Genomic DNA, 18,720 nt, shown 5'->3' on the forward strand with positions numbered 1-18,720 from the left:
GTTGTGCTCTTGCTTGATTTAGGGCTTCAGGAGACTGGAAGCAACATATCTTGAAAAGTTGAATGTTGACATGCACAATTTTCTGGGACAGTATCAAAAGTGGACTAATGAAGAATATATGAAGAAATGGTTTTCAAGTGAAATTCCCCTTTAAAACAATGAGAGGGTCAAAATAGGTATGGGACTGCGTTCAAATCTATCACGGAGTAACTCACATGTCAACTAGTATTATGACCAGGTCAGAACATAAGAGACGGGGCGTTTTAGCGATTTTTCTACATGAGTTCTAACAAGCTAGTAGAATATGTGGAAAAAGCGTGCAGACTTACATATGAAGGGTCTGAGTGACTTACATATGAAGGGCTTGACACTGCTGTGGATGTGCTTGTGCTGCTTCAGGCCAGAGGACGTGGCAAAGGTCTTCCCGCAATCGGGACAGGCGTGAGCCCGCGCCCCCACGTGCTGCGAGCGGATGTGCCTCTGCAGGTTACTGGGGTCTGTGAACACCTGCTGGGGGGGGACGACGAGGGGGAAACACGGGGGGGGTCACCCATCTGCGACTATGGATACAGTACATATAGGAGATGCATGCATGTACATGTACACTTGTTCACACATTCAATTCAACACAAAATATACTCTAATACAGGGCTCTCCAACCCTGTTCCTGTAGGTTTTCGCTCCAACCCCAGTTGTACCTAACCTGATTCAGTTTATCAACCAGCTAATCATTAGAATCAGGTATGCTAGGTGAGGGTTAGAGTGAAAACGTACTGGATGGTAGCTTTCCAGGAACAGCGTTGGAGAGCCCTGCTCTAGTAACATACACCTACCTACCCACCCAAACACAACTGTACCTTTGAGCAGGTACATGACTGTACCTTTGTGCAGTTTTCACATTCGTAGTGCTTGCCACTGTCATGTGACATCTGATGACGAATCAGGTTGGATTTCCAATTGAAGGCCTTGGGGCACTGGTCACACTTGTATTCCCTCTCCTCCGAGTGAGACAGAGAGTGAGCCTCCAGACTGTAGGAGAGACGTAGAGACAGACCGACAGACAGACAGACAGACAGACAGACAGACAGACAGACAGACAGACAGACAGACAGAGGAACATTATTCCAACCCTCTGCCTCACTAGCCTCTCAACTAAAAACAACCCAATAAAGTAACATGAACGAAGTGTGCCAACAAGGACCTTTACCCAGGATCAATAACAGTTCAAAAGACAACTATAGATTCAGGTTGATATGCAGCCGTCATCAGGCATGTGAGGGGGGTGCAGGTTGAGTGACATAGAGGGGTACTGAGCTGAGTGGCACGAGTTTTCCCGGTCCTATCAACAAGGGGGAAAGAGGACGCCTTCTCACCTCTGGAGGTCGGGGAACACCTGATCACACTCCTTACACTCCTGGGGGCCGTCGTGGTCGTGGCCGTCGTGGCTGAGGCTGTGGGACAGGTGCAGGTCGTGGGGCTCCAGGCCTTCGGGGCCTTCCAGGTCACTACTGTCCCCTCCAGGGTTCCCCAGGAAGGCTGAGGTGGGTGTCCCACACGGAACCTTCTGGTGGTCCAGCAGCTCAGAGACAGACTCAAAGAGCTGGTCACAATCCTCACAGCGATACTGTCTCTCCTCTGGACAGGGGGAAGTAAGGGGAAGAATGTCTTAAGTGTGTGTGTGTGTATGTGTGTTATTTATGTGTGTGTGTGTATGTGTGTATATTTGTGTGTGTATGTGTGTGCGTGTGTGTGTGTGTGTGTGTGTGAACTGACCGTGCATATCAGGAGCCATGCTGTCACATGAATAATCCTCTGCCTTCATGTACAGAAGCAGCTCCTCTCCTGGTTGGATCTCTCGAGTCACTCTGTAGAAAATCTGCAGAACACACACACACACAGATTTAAACATATGACGTTACAGTATATCCATACATGAGTACACACGCACACACTCAAAACCTTGTCGACCAACACCATATAAAACACACTCACCTCCACTTTACTGAAACAAAAACACGCTGATGCAGAAAGCAAACAAACGTTGCCTCAACACACACACACACACACACACACACACAGTTTAGAAAACAGGGAGGATATTGGGGGCCGAGCGTGAAGCAGAGAGGACCATATGATATGTCAGTAATAGAATGCTCTCAACACGGCTGGACCTCAGAGGAAGAGGCAGTAAAAGGTGTTGGGAGATGTGGTACTGCTGCAGTGCATGGTGACATATTTGTGATGCCGTGTGTGTGTGTGTGTGTGTGTGTGTGTGTGTGTGTGTGTGTGTGTGTGTGTGTGTGTGTGTGTGTGTGTGTGTGTGTGTGTGTGTGTGTGTGTGTGTGTGTGTAGTAGGCAAAACTCCACCTGGCCACTCTATGCCAGTATCATGCTATGCTTTATCAAAAAGGACTGTTATATACTCCAAGGTGTGTGTGTGTGGGGGGGTGGGGGGTGGGGCTATAGTGAATGGGTCATCTGAGAGACCCTGAGATCTGTGGGACTTCCCATACGAACACAATAGATGCTCTGCCAAACAATCACAGATGGCGTTATTTTTGGCACACCTTGAAGGTTTAACTTACTAACTTCCCTTACAGCACCGTGGTGACATTTGGACGGGAAGGGGGGGGGGGATTATTAGGAATATGACAGGGGAGACACAGGGACACTGACAAGGGCGCGGGTCACAGGGACACTGGCCCTGGGAGATAACGTACCCGGCTCGCCATGACATCAGTGCTGCGTGGCGGCAGCGAGGGCGAGGGCCATGCGGCCTGGTCAGAGGGGAGCCAGCCTCGACCCCATTGTTCAGGAGGAGAATGCAGGGAACTGAGAGGGTCCAAATAGCCGAGCAGCTAGCTCTCTCAGCTGCCCCCCTCGTCTGTATAGAGCCCCCCTCTCACCCACTCCCAGCTCCTTCTTGCCGGTCTAGCGCGGTCAACAGCTCTCGGTCCAGGACTTTAGCTCTCAGACCAACAGGCCACAATAATATCGATGGTTGGGAACAATAAAAGACCAATTCAGACAGCCATCTAGGGCTGCAGGGATTCCACCCTCAGAAACTGAGTCTTTGAAAAGCTATCAGGGGTACAGCTAGCCTGATCCCAGATCTGTTTGTGCTGTCTTGCGTGACAATGAGTGACAAAGAGTTGGCAAGACAGCACAAATTGATCTGGGTTTAGGTTACAGCCGCTAGTGGACCGTAGCACAGAGGGGGCAGAATGTGGCCGCGGGGAGCAAGTTACTGCAACTAGTATCTCTGCTCTTGTGCAGATGGTGTACAATCTGGCACACAGGCACTGCAGTGAGTACCAACATGGGGGAATTCCCATCAGCAACACCCCTTCCCTGTGGGCCGCCACAGACAAACACTCAAACACACACAAACAAACATACCGTACACACCCCGAAACACACATACACGTAAGCACGCAAGCACACACACACACACACACAAACACACAAACTGGTTGAACGTTTCTGCACTGTACAGATCTCCAACTCCTCTCAAAAAGCCTTATGAGTTGCCCCTATAAGGGCTGGCTGACACAGAATGAGAGAAGCCTAGACTGGGGCTGTAAACGGACAGTAGCTAGAAATAACAGAGAGCTAGATAAGAACAGTGTTTGAGTTCACACTGTGAGGGCCAGCCAGCCACACCTTTGGACTAGACGAGAACCAACGAGGATAGAGAGCCCCAAGCCTTGACCTCTAGAGCCCCAAGCCTTGACCTCCAGAGCCCCAAGCCTTGACCTCCAGGGCCCCAAGCCTTGACCTCTAGAGCCCCAAGCCTTGACCTCCAGAGCACCAAGCCTTGACCTCTAGAGGCCCAAGACTTGATCTCTAGAGCCCCAAGCCTTGACCTCCAGAGCCCCAAGCCTTGACCTCCAGAGCCCCAAGCCTTGACCTCCAGAACCCCAAGCCTTGACCTCCAGAGCCCCAAGCCTTGACCTCCAGAACCCCAAGCCTTGACCTCCAGAGCCAGCCAGGAGTCACAGGATACACAATCATTATTAGACTTTATTACCTTGCATTATCAACGGGGGATTGGGCTAACATAAAACACAAGGAGGCACTGAGGATAGGTACCTAGACAAACACACATACTCACACGCACACACACACATAGACAAACACATGAGCAGACACACATGCACAAACATGCACACACACACACACACACACACAATACACTCTCCCTCTCTCTCTCTCTCTCTCTCTCACTCTGTTTCTTGTAGAGGTCATACCTACAGACGTATCAGAGGCTATTATCTTGGAGAAGTTGGTTGCCTTGACATCATTAGTCACAAGTGCAAACAAAGAGTCCGATTTTCCTCTGGACACTGACCCGCCCTCTCTGTTCCTCCAACGTCCTTCCTCTCAGATAGGTCATCTATCAGGTATGCCAGCCACCAGCTAGAGTCCCGATCTAGGATCAGGTCCTCCCTGTCTATATAATTGTATTCATTATGATCCAAAAGACAAAACTGACACTAGATCAGCACTTCCACACTGAGACACTCAGCTCTCCAGTCTATTTCTATGATCACAGAACCTTTCACACATTAAAACAGTCAATTCATCCACTTCATGTCTCTTTGTGCGGCGTGGGAGAATCAATACGGCTAATGAGATTAGCCCTCATATCCATCCACAGTCTTATGAAAGAGTCTTTAGTCGCTCGTCAGATCATGAGAATTACACCGCTAATCCATTTACCCTTCAGCCTGTCCCATGTAGGCTACTGTACGTGTGGGATATGGTTGAGACATTTCCATACTAAATGTACTTCAAATCTGTTCTCTGTACAATGCTCAGTGATGATCACAGGTGAATCTGACCAGAGAGCAGTTTTAGTCACCGCTACGGTGCTGAATTTTTAAATATTTTTTTACCCCCCAACAGATCTGATCTCAGATCATTGATTGAATGAGACCCAATAGTCACCGACTGCATTGCAGAACGTTGATGAATAGTTATTTTTATCGGTAATAACACTGTTTAAAATAACATGTTACACATGTTTATACTTTATAGCTAAGACATGATCACACACGCCACACTGCTGCAGCACTACGCAAGCCTTGCTATTCTCTATGCCCGAACATACACACACTCACACGCACACACACACACGCACACACACACACACAAGTAGGAACCCCTGACAGTTCTTCTAGCTCTCTTTCTTCTCTCTCCTCCCTTCCTCCACTCCCGTCTTCCTCTCCTTTACTTTCCTCACCCTCTTGAGATTGGACATAAAGTTTTATTGTAAACAGGAATAGGTCAGAAATAAGAGGATTGAAGCCAGGCTAGTCCACAATGTGGGACTGATTGTGTAAGAGGGTGTAATATGTGGTTTCAGGCTGACTTCACAGTCAGCACTTCCCAGCAGCTGTAAAACCTGTTGGAAGGAGGTAAGGGACAACATTCCTCACATCCAGCTTTAGGATGAGGAGCACGGGGAGCCATCAGAACCGCAATGAACATTCACATAGTCCTGCTCAAGGGCCCGATCCTGCACAGCGTGTGGATTAAGAGGCATATAAAAGACAAACAAACACACACATTCATACTCTGATAGAAATCGGCATAACTGACAGACTTTCCTGACATCCAACCAGAACGCTTCACTTTACACACGTAATTTACGCCTCGACGGGCTTTGTGGGCCGTTGCTGTGCTATGAAAAACATGAGGGTTGACCGGAAGACATATGAAGACAGTGTTGTGACAGTGTGTGGTACCTAACAATAACCTCATCACAGCCTTGTCCATGATCCAGGCCAGACTTAGACAGCCACCCGAGCAGAACCACAGTGAAGACAGTCAGTCACACCTCAGAGAGAGGGCCAATCAGAAGGCTACATCAAACATTGCATCACATTGGTTGCGTCTCAAATGGCGCCCTATTCCCTACATAGTGCACTACTTTGGACCAGAGCTCTTATAGGGGGCATACACAGTGCACTATAGCAAATAGGGTGACAACTGGGACACACCCATTGGGATTCATTATACTACCGTGTCAAATAAGAATCTGAAGTAGTCTTCCTCTCAAAATACACTTTTTCTCAATCATTTGGAGTGTTAAATAATTGTTTGTATAGTGACGTTATGATAATGTTAATGATGAGTATAACCATGATGACAATGTTTCTAGTTACAAATTACATCCAGTCATCAATATTACATTTGAAACCGATTCCTTATCTGTTATCTGCAACATATACAAGTATTTAGAAACTATTTATGAAGAAGTAATGAAAAGTGATGCAAACTTTTCTATCAATGTATCTTCCATCAAGACATGGAATGCACTGTCCATGACAAACAAAGTCTCCCTTACTATCGGAGTGTGTGTGTGTAATCTGAGTCCATAAAATACAATTTAACCAGTGAATGAGTGAAGTGAAAATGCCCATATGTGTCAGATAGGACTTCCTGTCCTGTCTTTCCCAGGTGAGGAGAGAAAGAGCCATGGGGCATTCCACACATATCTGGAGGTTTACAGTGCAAGCGTGTGTGAAGTGTCTGTGACTATCAGCACGGCAGCCGTGTGTGGTGTGTGTGATCTGGCCCTGTGGTCCTCGACACACCGAAGCCAAGACACAATTACACAGAAACACAACACACAGATGGGCCCTCTGAGGTAGGGTGTGTATGTGTGTGTGTGTGTGTGTGTGTGTGTGTGTGTGTGTGTGTGTGTGTGTGTGTGTGAGGAGAGGGGGCCTGATACTGAACGCAGGGTGGGCTGCACAGGGGCTATCTGAACTAGATCACAATAACACCTTATAACACAACAACAGGCAGGCAGGCAGGACATGGGGGTTCACTGAGGCCCTGTGGCAGGCAGGAGGGCGGGGTCTTCTCTTCACATACCTGATCATCTATCTGGCACGGCGTCAGGTTGTGTTGGTGGGCCGTGGGGGAAAACTGGATGTGCTTCAGCCAGCTCCCGATATCAGGCTCGCTGGCATCCACACAGAACTTTACATGGCCCGACCCGTCCAAGATCTGGAGAGAGGTGGAGAGGGGGTTAACACTTTGATCTCTATCTATTCTGCACAGGTTACTGTGTCCACATGGACGAACCACATACCTCCCACCGAGAAACAAGGCCACACTGTTGTGAGGCTGCAGTATTACACACGCAGGACAGGAACACACACACACACACACACACACACACACACACACATACACACACACACATACACACACACCTTGAACTGGGTCCTGCTCTCTCTCACACACACACAAATGAAAAACCCACTCAAACTCATACACACGAAAAGTCACACTCTCTATGACAGCAGTGAAACGCAATAGAGAATATCACTGTGCTCAATGTCACTGTGCTGAATGTCACTGTGCTGAACTAAAAGGCATGTCTTTCAATTGCATGACGTGTAAAACAATGTTTTTAAGACATCAAAACGAATGTATTTCTTTATTGCTGAACATATACAATTATCCCATGAATATGGTAATAAAAACAAACATATTGGAGCCATTTCACTGTGTGCAACATGTTTCATAACAATGCTTATTATCAAGTGACCTAAAAATGAAATACTGAGTTGTGCTGAATAAATTAAAGCACAAAAAGCAACCCCAAAATCAGTGTTGGTATTTTGTCGAAACAAAAAAACGGTGTAATTAAATGATTATTACACATATATATTCGTATTAACATTTGTTGAAACATTTACTCTATTCCACAATTCCTGATATCAACTGGTTTTCTTTTTAAATAAAACTTAATATTATTATAAAGCTGAAGTTGATTGAAAAGTATCTCAGAGGCTTGATGATGAGGATATATTGAGCAATAGCGCCTAATATTTAGGAGTGAAAAGGGCCAACACACTTTAACCCAAGCGGGCTGCGAGATGCAAATAACCTTAACTGCACGCCATTCACTCAAAAGAAACAACCCGTTTTATAAAGAACTCCCTAATTTCGACTTTATTATAAGCTATGTAGGCATAATTAACTACCCTATCATATTCAGTAACTTAACTATATTACCATATGACCAATGCAGGCCTATACGTACAATAAAACGTCATTCTACTTAGATAGATGCTAGGAATAAATAAATGATAGGCCTGATAATTATTCCGAAATATTTTTTGGTTTTACAACGAATTAAGGAGAGATATAAATCGTGTGAAACGGCCACTGTGAATGTCAGCCAGGACAGGAGTTCGTTGCAGTCTACAAAATGTATAACATAAATTACAAATAATATAACAAAATAACAAAATAGCCTAATGCTCGGTTTTTTTCTGGCCTACCTTGAAAATGTGATAAGCACACGTGTCGAAAATGCGCATAATCTTTATCTATTTGCTCAATTCCCTTTGCATTTTGAATTAAATTCCGCAAGACACTGCAAAATGACGTCTTACTTATTGCCTATAATTTAAACACAAATAATGTTTTAATCAATAAAAACGAACCAATAATATGCCTATAAACACGATTTAAAAAAAGAAAGCCTATAGCCTATTACTGACATAGAAAATAAACGTGATTAGGAAACAAATCAACGGCAGGAAATGATAAGTGATAACAGTTACGTGAAGAAGTAGCAATACATAATGTTCTGATCCATAACTGAATATCGGTTAAGAACACCAATCGATGTTTATGTTGCCTAAAATATTTAATAATGTCTAATGAAAAACGTATTGACTCACTCTTTAAAAATACTTGTCAATAGTTTTGACAATTCATTTATATTGAGAGCTCATACAATTAATGACCATAATTGTATCACTGAGAAAGGACACTTTAGAATGTTCGTTTGGTAATAAAAAAAAAGGTTACAAAATAGATCGCTGCTTACCGTGGTAAATCCTCTGCACAATTGGTGCAACAATACAATATCTGCAAATACGACGTGCGCAGAAATAATTTAAAAAAAAACAGTTGATGAAAACTGCAATGCCTTGTTTGGAAATAAGCACAAAAATGTGAAAATGTATCGTTCGTTTAGTTTTGCTCCATTTGTGTAGTGCCCTGTGTTCTTGAAAGCGCCAAGGGATTTAACAGTGTATTTTCTCTTTCTCCGACCCACAAGACGTTTGCTCCTCTCTCTCTCTCTCTCGCTCGTTTATTGTCATGTAGACACCGGCATAATCCCTAGGCACATTAACTTGGTCCAAGTTGAGCCCGTCAGCGCGAGCCCGTCTCGTCCGCTCCTCTCTTTCTGAACCTTCACTGTTCCCAGGTGTCAGCGCGGCGGAGCGAGCGACGATTCAACTTTTCCTTTCTCTCTCCCCCCGGCGCGTGATAGTGAGATGGAAGGATCGCCCACCTACTTGCGCGTCCCGTACTGTGTGATGTGTGTGTTTCTGTTTCACGGACTGTCTCTTAAAGAGGATCTTGCTCGCCCATCCATAGAGAGCAATGCAAAACGGGCTATCTTGCCTGTCCGCAGTCGGAAGTTGAGCGACGCTACCCGCAGTAAATTTTAAAGTGACAGGGGACCGGTGGAGAGGCGAGGTCAGAGAGAGTTCGGGATGGGCTTCTATGGGATTGACTACATACACACACCAGCCCAATTTGCCTTTGATGAAACCACCGAATAATTATGCAATCATTCGCGTTTCACTCGTTTTTCCCTAAGCAATGAGGGGTGGGTTCGCGGCTCACTCCAATCCCAGTTAAAGCACAAAATGCTATTAGCTTAGGCTACTGAATGATGACAGTGACTCTCATCTAAGAATATTGTAAATTTAAAAAACAATTGTGTTATTCATAAAATACGTAATGGCGTGTAAAAGGTATTGTTTTAATTAAATAAAGCCTCATTATTAGTCCAAGTGAAAACAACAACTTTTATTGTTAGGCCTAAGTGACGCTTTCCTTGTTTGCTTGGAGCACCTGCTTTACGAGACAGACAAGGCATGCGCCCCAGTGACCTGTCTCGCCCTCGCTGCTCTGAGAGACGTAGGACGCAGGTGACCAACATGCCGTCGTCCTGCATGGTGTTGTTACACACATTTCTAAACATGCCAATCCAATTTATAGCTTTCTAAATATTATTCTGCTAAACTTGATCTGCAATGAATGGTAACAGCTTGCATATACAGCAGGGCCAACATGCATACAATTAAGACTTTTTTCTGATTGTATTGTTGTTGTTGCTTGTTTGTATGTTTAAACTTTTTTTTTTATATAATAATTTTCACTCTTTTTTCTTAACATTTATGTCCAACTCTAAACTCTTTTGGATAATCAAATCGGAAAAAAATAGAAAAGTAGGCTATAGCCTACTTGGTTATTCAGGGAAAGCATGAACAGGAGTCTATAATGTTCTGGGAGAGGGTGAGGGGAGTGGGGGGGGGGGGGGGGGGGGGGGGCGAAGAGATTATTAATATGTCTCAGTGGCCGCTATCTGTGACATTGACCTTCTATCCCAGATAATTCCCATTGTTTGATGAAATTGCAGAGCAAATGTGCAGGAAGGACAGGAAAAATCATGTGTAAATAAGGTGGACCTCGCCAGAGATTCCCATAGTCCGCGCTGCTTGAGAACCCAAAAGAGCCCCCGGTCCGCAGCTCATTGATTTCCTGCCTTTCCTCGACTTGTCCATTGTTGGAAGCCTTTTTAATTTAGCCATAAATTGGGAAAGCTCAAGCTATGAGCTGTTCTATTTTCTTCCTGTCAGGATGAGGGATTTGTTTTATGATCCATTGTGTATTAAATACAAGTAATCTGGGAAAGTGATTGGCCGGGCCTCTCCGGGTCTGATCGAGGATTCTGATAGAGACCCAGAGCTCTTTCTGAAAGGGAGGAAACGTTTGTGGATAAACAAGGGTTTTGTGGTATCACTAGCAGGTCCGAGTGACCATGGTAAATTGGGGTAAATGTAGATTGGACCAGAGACCGCTCACGGTTTCTCAGCCTGTACTTCTCTCCCTAGTCAGGAGATGGCGTTCTCAACTGAACAAACTTTTACAATGTATTAGTTGCCTTTCAATACGTTCTTTAATGCCATGCAGACACATTTTGATAGGTGTTTTCTTTAGTGGAGAATTTAACAGGGTTTAGATTCATGGATAGCCTAAATTTGAGTTGTAAGCCTTCCATACTGAACGAAGTTCCCAGCCTGTGTGCCTATATCTCCTGAGAAAAGTGCATCAGTCAAGCGCGGAGACGCTGAGTTATTGAGATGGGGGTCATTGCTTTCTGGTCCACAGAATTGCAGCACACAACATCGTCTACACTAAGGCGTTAAATTGCTAGATGAGACATGAAAGATTCAGTTGCATGGGCCTGAATATATAATCACCTGAACGACCTACAATACATTTCTTGGATCCACAATAAGAGGAGCCGTGGAAGTGAATTTTAAAACATTTGTTCATTTGTTAAAGCCCCCATGTATAGTGTTTTAAACCATAGTCTAATTTATGTTTATTTGAAAAAGTCGCCATATAGTCTAGTCCATTATATTACGTAAGTATATTAAATAGTTCGGCTTTATCAAAATAACCCAAGCCTTTGTTATTATGATTATAGCACATAAAGTGTGTAATAGCTGTTTAATAACAGATTACAAACCAAAAAGCCTGCTCGAGGCTTTTGTTATTTCTCCTATTTTACGCCACTTACCGTTTCATTCTGATTTGGGTGACACTTCACATCTGCGGCATCCGGATAATGTTTTTTGTACATCGACTTAAAAGTGCTGTGAAATTTCTCAAGGGTTTTCATGCTGATTTGTTTGTATTAGTTGTTTGTTTTAGCAACTCAATTACTTGGGAAAATGTTCTCAGTTTAAGTATTGGACAAATCCATCACTACATTTTCAAAGCATTTCCCAATTTATATTGCAGTGTAGGAAACATGAGGCTACTTTGCTTTAACAAATTATTTACGCTTGAGTTTCACAGGATATCAGTGGGCTGTTTACAGTTCCTTCAGATAGTATTCACACCCCCTTGGCTTTTACACATTTTCTGGTGTTACAGACTGAATATTAAATTGATCAAATTCACATTTTGTGTCACTGGCATACATACAATATATCATAATGTTAAAGTGGAATTATGTTTTTAGACATTTTTACAAATTAATTAAAAATGAAAAGCTGAAATGTCTTGAAATGTTTTATTTTATGGCTAAACTAAATAAGTTCAGGAATGAAAATCTGCTAACTAAGTCACATAATAAGTTGCATGGACTCACTCTGTGAGCAATAATAGTGGTTAAAATGATTTTTGAATGACTCATCTCTGTACCGCACACATACAATTATTTGTAATTGGCGAGTTTCTCAGTCGAGCAGTGAATTTCAAACACAGATTCAACCACAAAAAACAGGGAGGTTTTCCAATGCCTTGCAAAGAAGGGCACCTATTGGTAGATATATATTTTTATTTAATGCAGACATTGAATATCCCTTTGGATGTGGATTTGTAAAAATGTTTTTGTGGATTTGTAAAAATGTCTAAAAACATAATTCTACTTTGACATTATGGGATTTTGTATGTATCAATACACTCAGTCACTACAAAGATACAGGCATTCTTCCTAACTCAGTTGCTGGAGAGGAAGGAAACCGCTCAGGGATTTCCCCATTGGTGACTTTAAAAGAGTTACAGAGTTTAATGGCTATGATAGGAGAAAAAGGAGGATGGATATACAACATTTAAGTTATTCCACAATACTAAACTAACTGACAGAGTGAAAAGAATGAAGCCTGTACAGAATACAAATATTCCAAAACATGCATCCTGTTGGCATTAAGGCACTAAAGTAAAACTGCAACAAATATGGCAAAGAAAATAACTTAATGTTCTGAATACAAAGTTCTATGTTTGGGGCCAATCCAACACAACTCATCACTGAATACCACTATTCATATTTTCAAGCATGGTGGTGGCTGCATCATGTTATGGGTATGCTTGTCATCGGCAAAGACTAGGCAGTTTAGGATAAAAAGAAACGGAATAGCGCTAAGAACAGGCAAAATTCTAGAGGAAAACCTGGTTCAGTCTGCTTTCCAACAGACACTGGGAGGCATGTTCACCTTTCAGCAGGACAATAACCTAAAACACAAAGCCACATATACACTGGAGTTGCTAACAAGGTGACAATGAATGTCCCTTAGTGGCCTAGTTACAGTTTTAACTTAAATCCCCTTGAAAATCTATGGCTTTACTTCAAAATGCATTAGTGAGTATCTGGTTTATAAAGGGGCTTCATTTGTTTGACTTGTTTATCTACACTCAGCTTGTGTATGAGTCAGAGCATTACGGCACCACGAGCCCCTCGGTGGGGATTCCTGGGCCGGGTAGGTGCAAACTGACTCCGTGAGGGAGCTACTCCCTGATGCCGACCGCCGCGACGTGTCAGGCTGCTGAGGCGCTCTAATGGAAGCACTGTGTATAAGGTGAATTCCAGAACATCCTCCCAAAGAGGAAAAAAAAAGGGAAGAAAAAGAAAATATCGCAGCCAAATCCACATGAAATAGTTCCACCATTCATATGGAGAGACCTCCCATTGACACGGGCGAAAAGCTGCATTAAGCCTCCATCATGAGTCTCTACAGACGGGCCCACCTAGACAATTTATTTTGGTGAAGTGTGGGGCGATTCAATCAGGTGGCAAAAACATATTTAAAAACTCACACGAATTTATGAGTGATATAACTTTTGATACAACACCCGTGTCATGGTGTGTAATTTTAGGACTTATCAGAATTTGAACAGTTATAGTGACTTCACTGCGAATTAGCCAACAACTTCATTTTGTAATGATTATGCTGAAAATGTTAGTGTTCTAAATATGTGTTCTAATATCTAGAATGTAACCTAATCGAGATTTTAAAAAATAGATAGGTTAACATATCCAGGTGAGTGAAATAGACACTGCATTAACCATATCATTGATACTTTTGAAATTTTAAATCATAGCAGAAACCGAGATTTTTGCATATGGCTACTATCTCTCCCACCGAACACCCCTCACCCCTCCAAAAAGTCCCGGAGTCTCCTCACGGCCCAATTCGCATTAAAAGAGAGCAGAGGAAATGAAAGGGGAAAAATGTAAATAAAACATTTCCTTGGTCTGGAAGTAGACCCGTTGCGAGCGCGTGTTAATCTCCACCTCCGTAATTTGGTTCTCCGGGAGAAGACAGAAGCCCCGCTGCTGTGCCCTGCACTTCATAAATCACAGCTTTATGTGGACAAGGTCAGCGGCCCCCTGGCTCAGCCCAGCTCCTCCGAGCGACACAGCGCGCCCGCTATGTTTTCCCTGCCGCCCGGGGCTCTCAGGACCAGACCAGCTCACTTCTAATTACTTTGGATTATTTTCATTTGCAGGGGTCAGCCAGGCATTCCGGGAGAGGGATGATTTCCTACAAATTCTTCGGCCTTTGATGACTGGGCCCTGCGTGTTTTCCGAATTAGTACCCCATCATTTTGGCACTGTCTGTTCTGTTTTAGCGCCCCCCCCAGCCCACTCCCGTGACAGCTCTGCTCTGCAGTGGGGCCCAGGCCAGGTTCCATCCCGACAACATGCAGGCGCTTTCCCACCCGAGACTGACCAGCAGTGGGAGAGAAGCAGACATATGCTGACAGCTAAAATATAACTAGGAGATGTTAGAAAAAACGAAGTATAAATAGGCAATGCAATAAACTGAGAATTAGGAAGAGCTTTTTGATCCCTGTTGCTTTAAAATATATTAATTAACCTATGCTATAGGCTTTAGCAGCAACCGGATGCTGTGATGAATGTCTAACCTCACAGTTAAGCTTAGTTTTGATATAATTATAATACTGTCAGATATAGGCTATGTGATGCATGAACTCGGATCTATGTTAGTGAATAACGTGTGCTTAAAAGTATTTTTAACGTGTGCTTAAAAGTATTTTTAACGCGTGCTTAAAAGCATCTTTGCTGCACATTGACGGTTCAATTCCCTTTTATTCCGATTCCAGAAAGATCCAAATCTATAAGAGATTATGCATGTGAATAAGATATATTGTCTCCTGTAGCTAAAATGAAGTAAATTGAATTGACAGCAGGAATGACTAGACGTGACTGGAGCGTTAAAACAAGGCATTGACCAAACATGACCACTGGCCTGAGGTACAATGTAGGCTACTATTCACACTGTGGGAGGAGGTAAATGTACAAATCAGAGAGTGGGGCGAGGACTTGAAAACATACATGCAGCTGATTTTTGGAGCTACCCGGCGTGTGCCCCTGCTCCAAAGAGCAGCCGGAGGAATGCACCGTCGCGGGTGGGGGGGGGGGGGCTGAGTAGGAGGAGGCGGAGGAGGAGAAGGGGAGGGGGGTGTTACCTGAGTCTGAGAGAGGTCCAACAGGCTGCGGTAATCACACAGACACTTCCTCCGCAGCGCCTCAACACACAGGCAAGTCTGTATGTGTATGTGGACCACGGGGTGCGATAAAGTCGCACTGGAGTCAAAGGTAACGTTTTGAAAACATAAATTCAGCGTCGGAGAGCTGGAAAGTAAAACAAGCCTGGCCAGCAAGCCAGCCAGCCCACCCCACCCGGCCGGATAAAGCCCGGTAATTAGAGTATGTTGTTGGTCGCTGCAGGGTGAACAAATTGCTTCTTAAACGCTCATAGATATCATCTTTAGAAGAGCCCCTTGATGTAAGGAAAGATGCAATAGAACACACCACTTCAGACCAGAGGAGCGGGTGTCGCACATTCATTACATTTATGGAGCTGTCCGGCCACGTTTGAAATGGAGATCACTTGAGACAGGGACTGCGTGCTTTTCATACACCGTGACCAATTGAAAGGCTAATATTGACTGTTTCCGGGATATGTGAAATAGCCGTCACATATAATGTCTGATGAAGCAAGACACTCAAACACCCGTTTCTCTAAGAGAGCCCATTCCACTCCATCCATCCCAGCCTAAAAACTCCCCCTCCTCGGTGTCTAGGTGAGATTTATGTCATTTCAGAAAGGTAAACTTGTTAATGACCAGTTTTACCCTGACTAGTTTTGACACGCAGGTGTTCAGACATAACCATGGCATCACGCACACGTCACCAAGGCGCAGAGTCAAGGCGCGGGTTGATGGCTTGAGGGCGTGCCTTTCCAAACACGGCTTTCCATGAATTTCCCCATTTCTTGAAGCGTTTATTTTTTTCGTGTTAGGTCTGCACACACCTTTTAATGACAGAAAATACGAAAACCACACATTTAATTCACAAGGACTTTCCAATGATCTAAGAAACCAACACATTCTGCCTCCATAATAATACCCAAAACAAGAATCATTGCATGCGTTTTTGTGGGTGAGCACTTGCCTGTATTGTAAGACAATCATTTACTTTGAAAACATCCTCATTTGAGTCCAAAGTAATTTGCATTATCAATGCAAAAAAAAAACTCAAGAACGTCAGAAAAAGCCAACAAACTCACTAACCCTCTTCCATGGGTTAGTGGAGCAGCTCCTATTTAAGGCTTCACTGGTTTCCAGCACCATCAGAGGCCCATAAGTTTGGCCAGAATTATATTTAACCGAGATCTTTGTGCTGAGTACAGGGCACATGGTACAGCTCCGACATGCTTTTGCCATTCAGACCAACACTCTCATTATATGACACAGCTTCCAGTTGGAATTCACACACACACACACACACGCACATGCACACCCGCCCGCGCGCGCACGCACGCACGCACGCACACACACACACACACACACACACACACACACACACACACACACACACACACACACACACACACACACACACACACACACACACACACCTGATTTCGCTGAAGTCCACGCAAATCCTGGGAATCTGAGACTCGTTTGAGAAACTATGCATTATGCTCCCATCTCCTCCCCAACAGTCAAAAGGTGTATATGTGTGTGTGATGTGTGGGCATGCAGGTCTACCCTCAACCCTGAAACAATGCAATCACACCATGGCACATTGCAGCAGTCCGACTTGATGGAGTCACCAGACATGGTGCGTCAATACTCAAGGTTTATTCAATTCCAGACCAATCATTCTGGTGTCATACACTTTTGGGTTAATATTGGAACCGGAGGCTGGGGCCGGGGAGAGATAAATCAGCTTTTATGATGGGTTGTTATGGTTTTTACGGCGCTGGTTTGTGAGGGACTGATTTGGGGATCAATCACAGGTGGTGTCTGCTGGCGGGGTGTGCCGGGGATCGATGGTGTATCTGGGGCCTGCAGTGATGGAGGACTGCTGAACTATGACCAGACCATCCCTCCCTTCCTCCCCGCTCTGGCACAACTGAAGGAGCATGACACCCACCCATATCATCATCATACCCAACCTCTCTCCCCCTCGCTCGCAATTCACTTCTTTATCTGCATGGCACCTCTGAAAATTCCATTGTCACACAACATTTAACAAAGACAAAAGTCCCAGGCCCACGCTCTATAAGCTGCTGGAGAAAAGCAACAAAACCCCTTTAAGCCAGGACATTAACCTGGAAGGAATCAGGGCCGGTTTTCACAATCACAAAGCACCTCTGATCTTGGCTCAGTTTAGATTTTTCGATCACAATGATTATATCGACAAAGGAGACCTGATCCTAGGTCAGTAGTCTTTCTCTGAGATACTCATAAAGGAAAGCCACAATGGAGGTGTTTGCTTACGCAGGAACAGACGAGTAACAAACATGTTAGTTGTCTGGATACAGTACCGTTATGGACCTAAGGGTTAGTTTAACAGTTAAAGACAGTGGTTAGTGGTGTGTCCGACTGCACTGAGAGAGACTAGCATTGGGAGTGTATGAGTTATTTAGTGTTTAACTGCCCCTTTCAATCTCTCTGTTTGCATGTGAAGAGATGGCTCAGAACAAACAAACATACCCACATAAATACAGTACACGTGTGGCACAGACCCAGATATAGACACCATAGTTACTGTCCATGCTCAGACACACACACACACGCATACGCACACGCACGCACACACACACACACACAAAGGGACACACTGTTTTTACACACACACAACATGTCCCGTAGCTGTCAGACGGCAGCTTCCTCCTTTCTGTCAGCGTGGCCTGACTGAAACAAAAGACCCGGGGAGCGAGGCAACCTTGTTTCTCAATTAGAGGAAGTTGGTCCTGATTACGCTGCCCCTGCAGAAGCATTCCGATCCCGTGAACTCGTTCAGCCGCTGCCAGCAGGCCCTAAACCAGCCAGAGAGAGTGAGAGAGTCTTAAAGTACTGGCGTGCCCCACCCAGACTCCCCGTCCTCCTCTTCTCTCCTCCTCTCCACACGCATGCACACACACACTCTCCTTACCACCCCGTCCTCCTCTCCTCTCCTCCTCTCCACACGCATGCACACACACACTCTCCTTCCCACCCCTTCCTCCTCTCCACACGCATGCACACACACACTCTCCTTACCACCCCGTCCTCCTCTCCTCTCCTCCTCTCCACACGCATGCACACACACACTCTCCTTCCCACCCCGTCCTCCTCTTCTCTCCTCCTCTCCACACGCATGCACACACACACTCTCCTTCCCACCCCGTCCTCCTCTTCTCTCCTCCTCTCCACACGCATGCACACACACTCTCCTTCCCACCCCGTCCTCCTCTTCTCTCCTCCTCTCCACACGCATGCACACACACACTCTCCTTCCCACCCCGTCCTCCTCTTCTCTCCTCCTCTCCACACGCATGCACATACACACTCTCCTTCCCA

The 18,720-nt window shown here is 44.8% G+C and overlaps 1 protein-coding gene across 19 annotated transcripts in view; it reads right to left on the reverse strand.

Annotated features, from left to right (window-relative positions):
• LOC110503751 (histone-lysine N-methyltransferase MECOM) overlaps positions 1-18,720 on the reverse strand; it is a 219,349-nt gene that overhangs the window by 19,139 nt on the left and 181,490 nt on the right. For 8 of the 19 annotated variants that reach the window (XM_036961616.1, XM_036961619.1, XM_036961625.1 and 5 more), the window contains exons 3-7: positions 6,886-7,020; positions 1,774-1,876; positions 1,374-1,635; positions 858-1,029; positions 330-510 (exon numbers count right to left, since the gene is read on the reverse strand). In XM_036961616.1, the coding sequence (XP_036817511.1) occupies positions 330-510; positions 858-1,029; positions 1,374-1,635; positions 1,774-1,876; positions 6,886-7,020 (853 nt within the window). Of the gene's footprint in view, positions 1-329; positions 511-857; positions 1,030-1,373; positions 1,636-1,773; positions 1,877-6,885; positions 7,021-8,860; positions 9,642-18,720 lie in introns of those variants that run through there. The other 11 variants (XM_036961627.1, XM_036961634.1, XM_036961632.1 and 8 more) reach the window with 7 other exon arrangements.

This window comes from Oncorhynchus mykiss, chromosome 24 (assembly GCF_013265735.2).
Source record: "Oncorhynchus mykiss isolate Arlee chromosome 24, USDA_OmykA_1.1, whole genome shotgun sequence".
Classification (NCBI taxonomy): domain Eukaryota; kingdom Metazoa; phylum Chordata; class Actinopteri; order Salmoniformes; family Salmonidae; genus Oncorhynchus; species Oncorhynchus mykiss.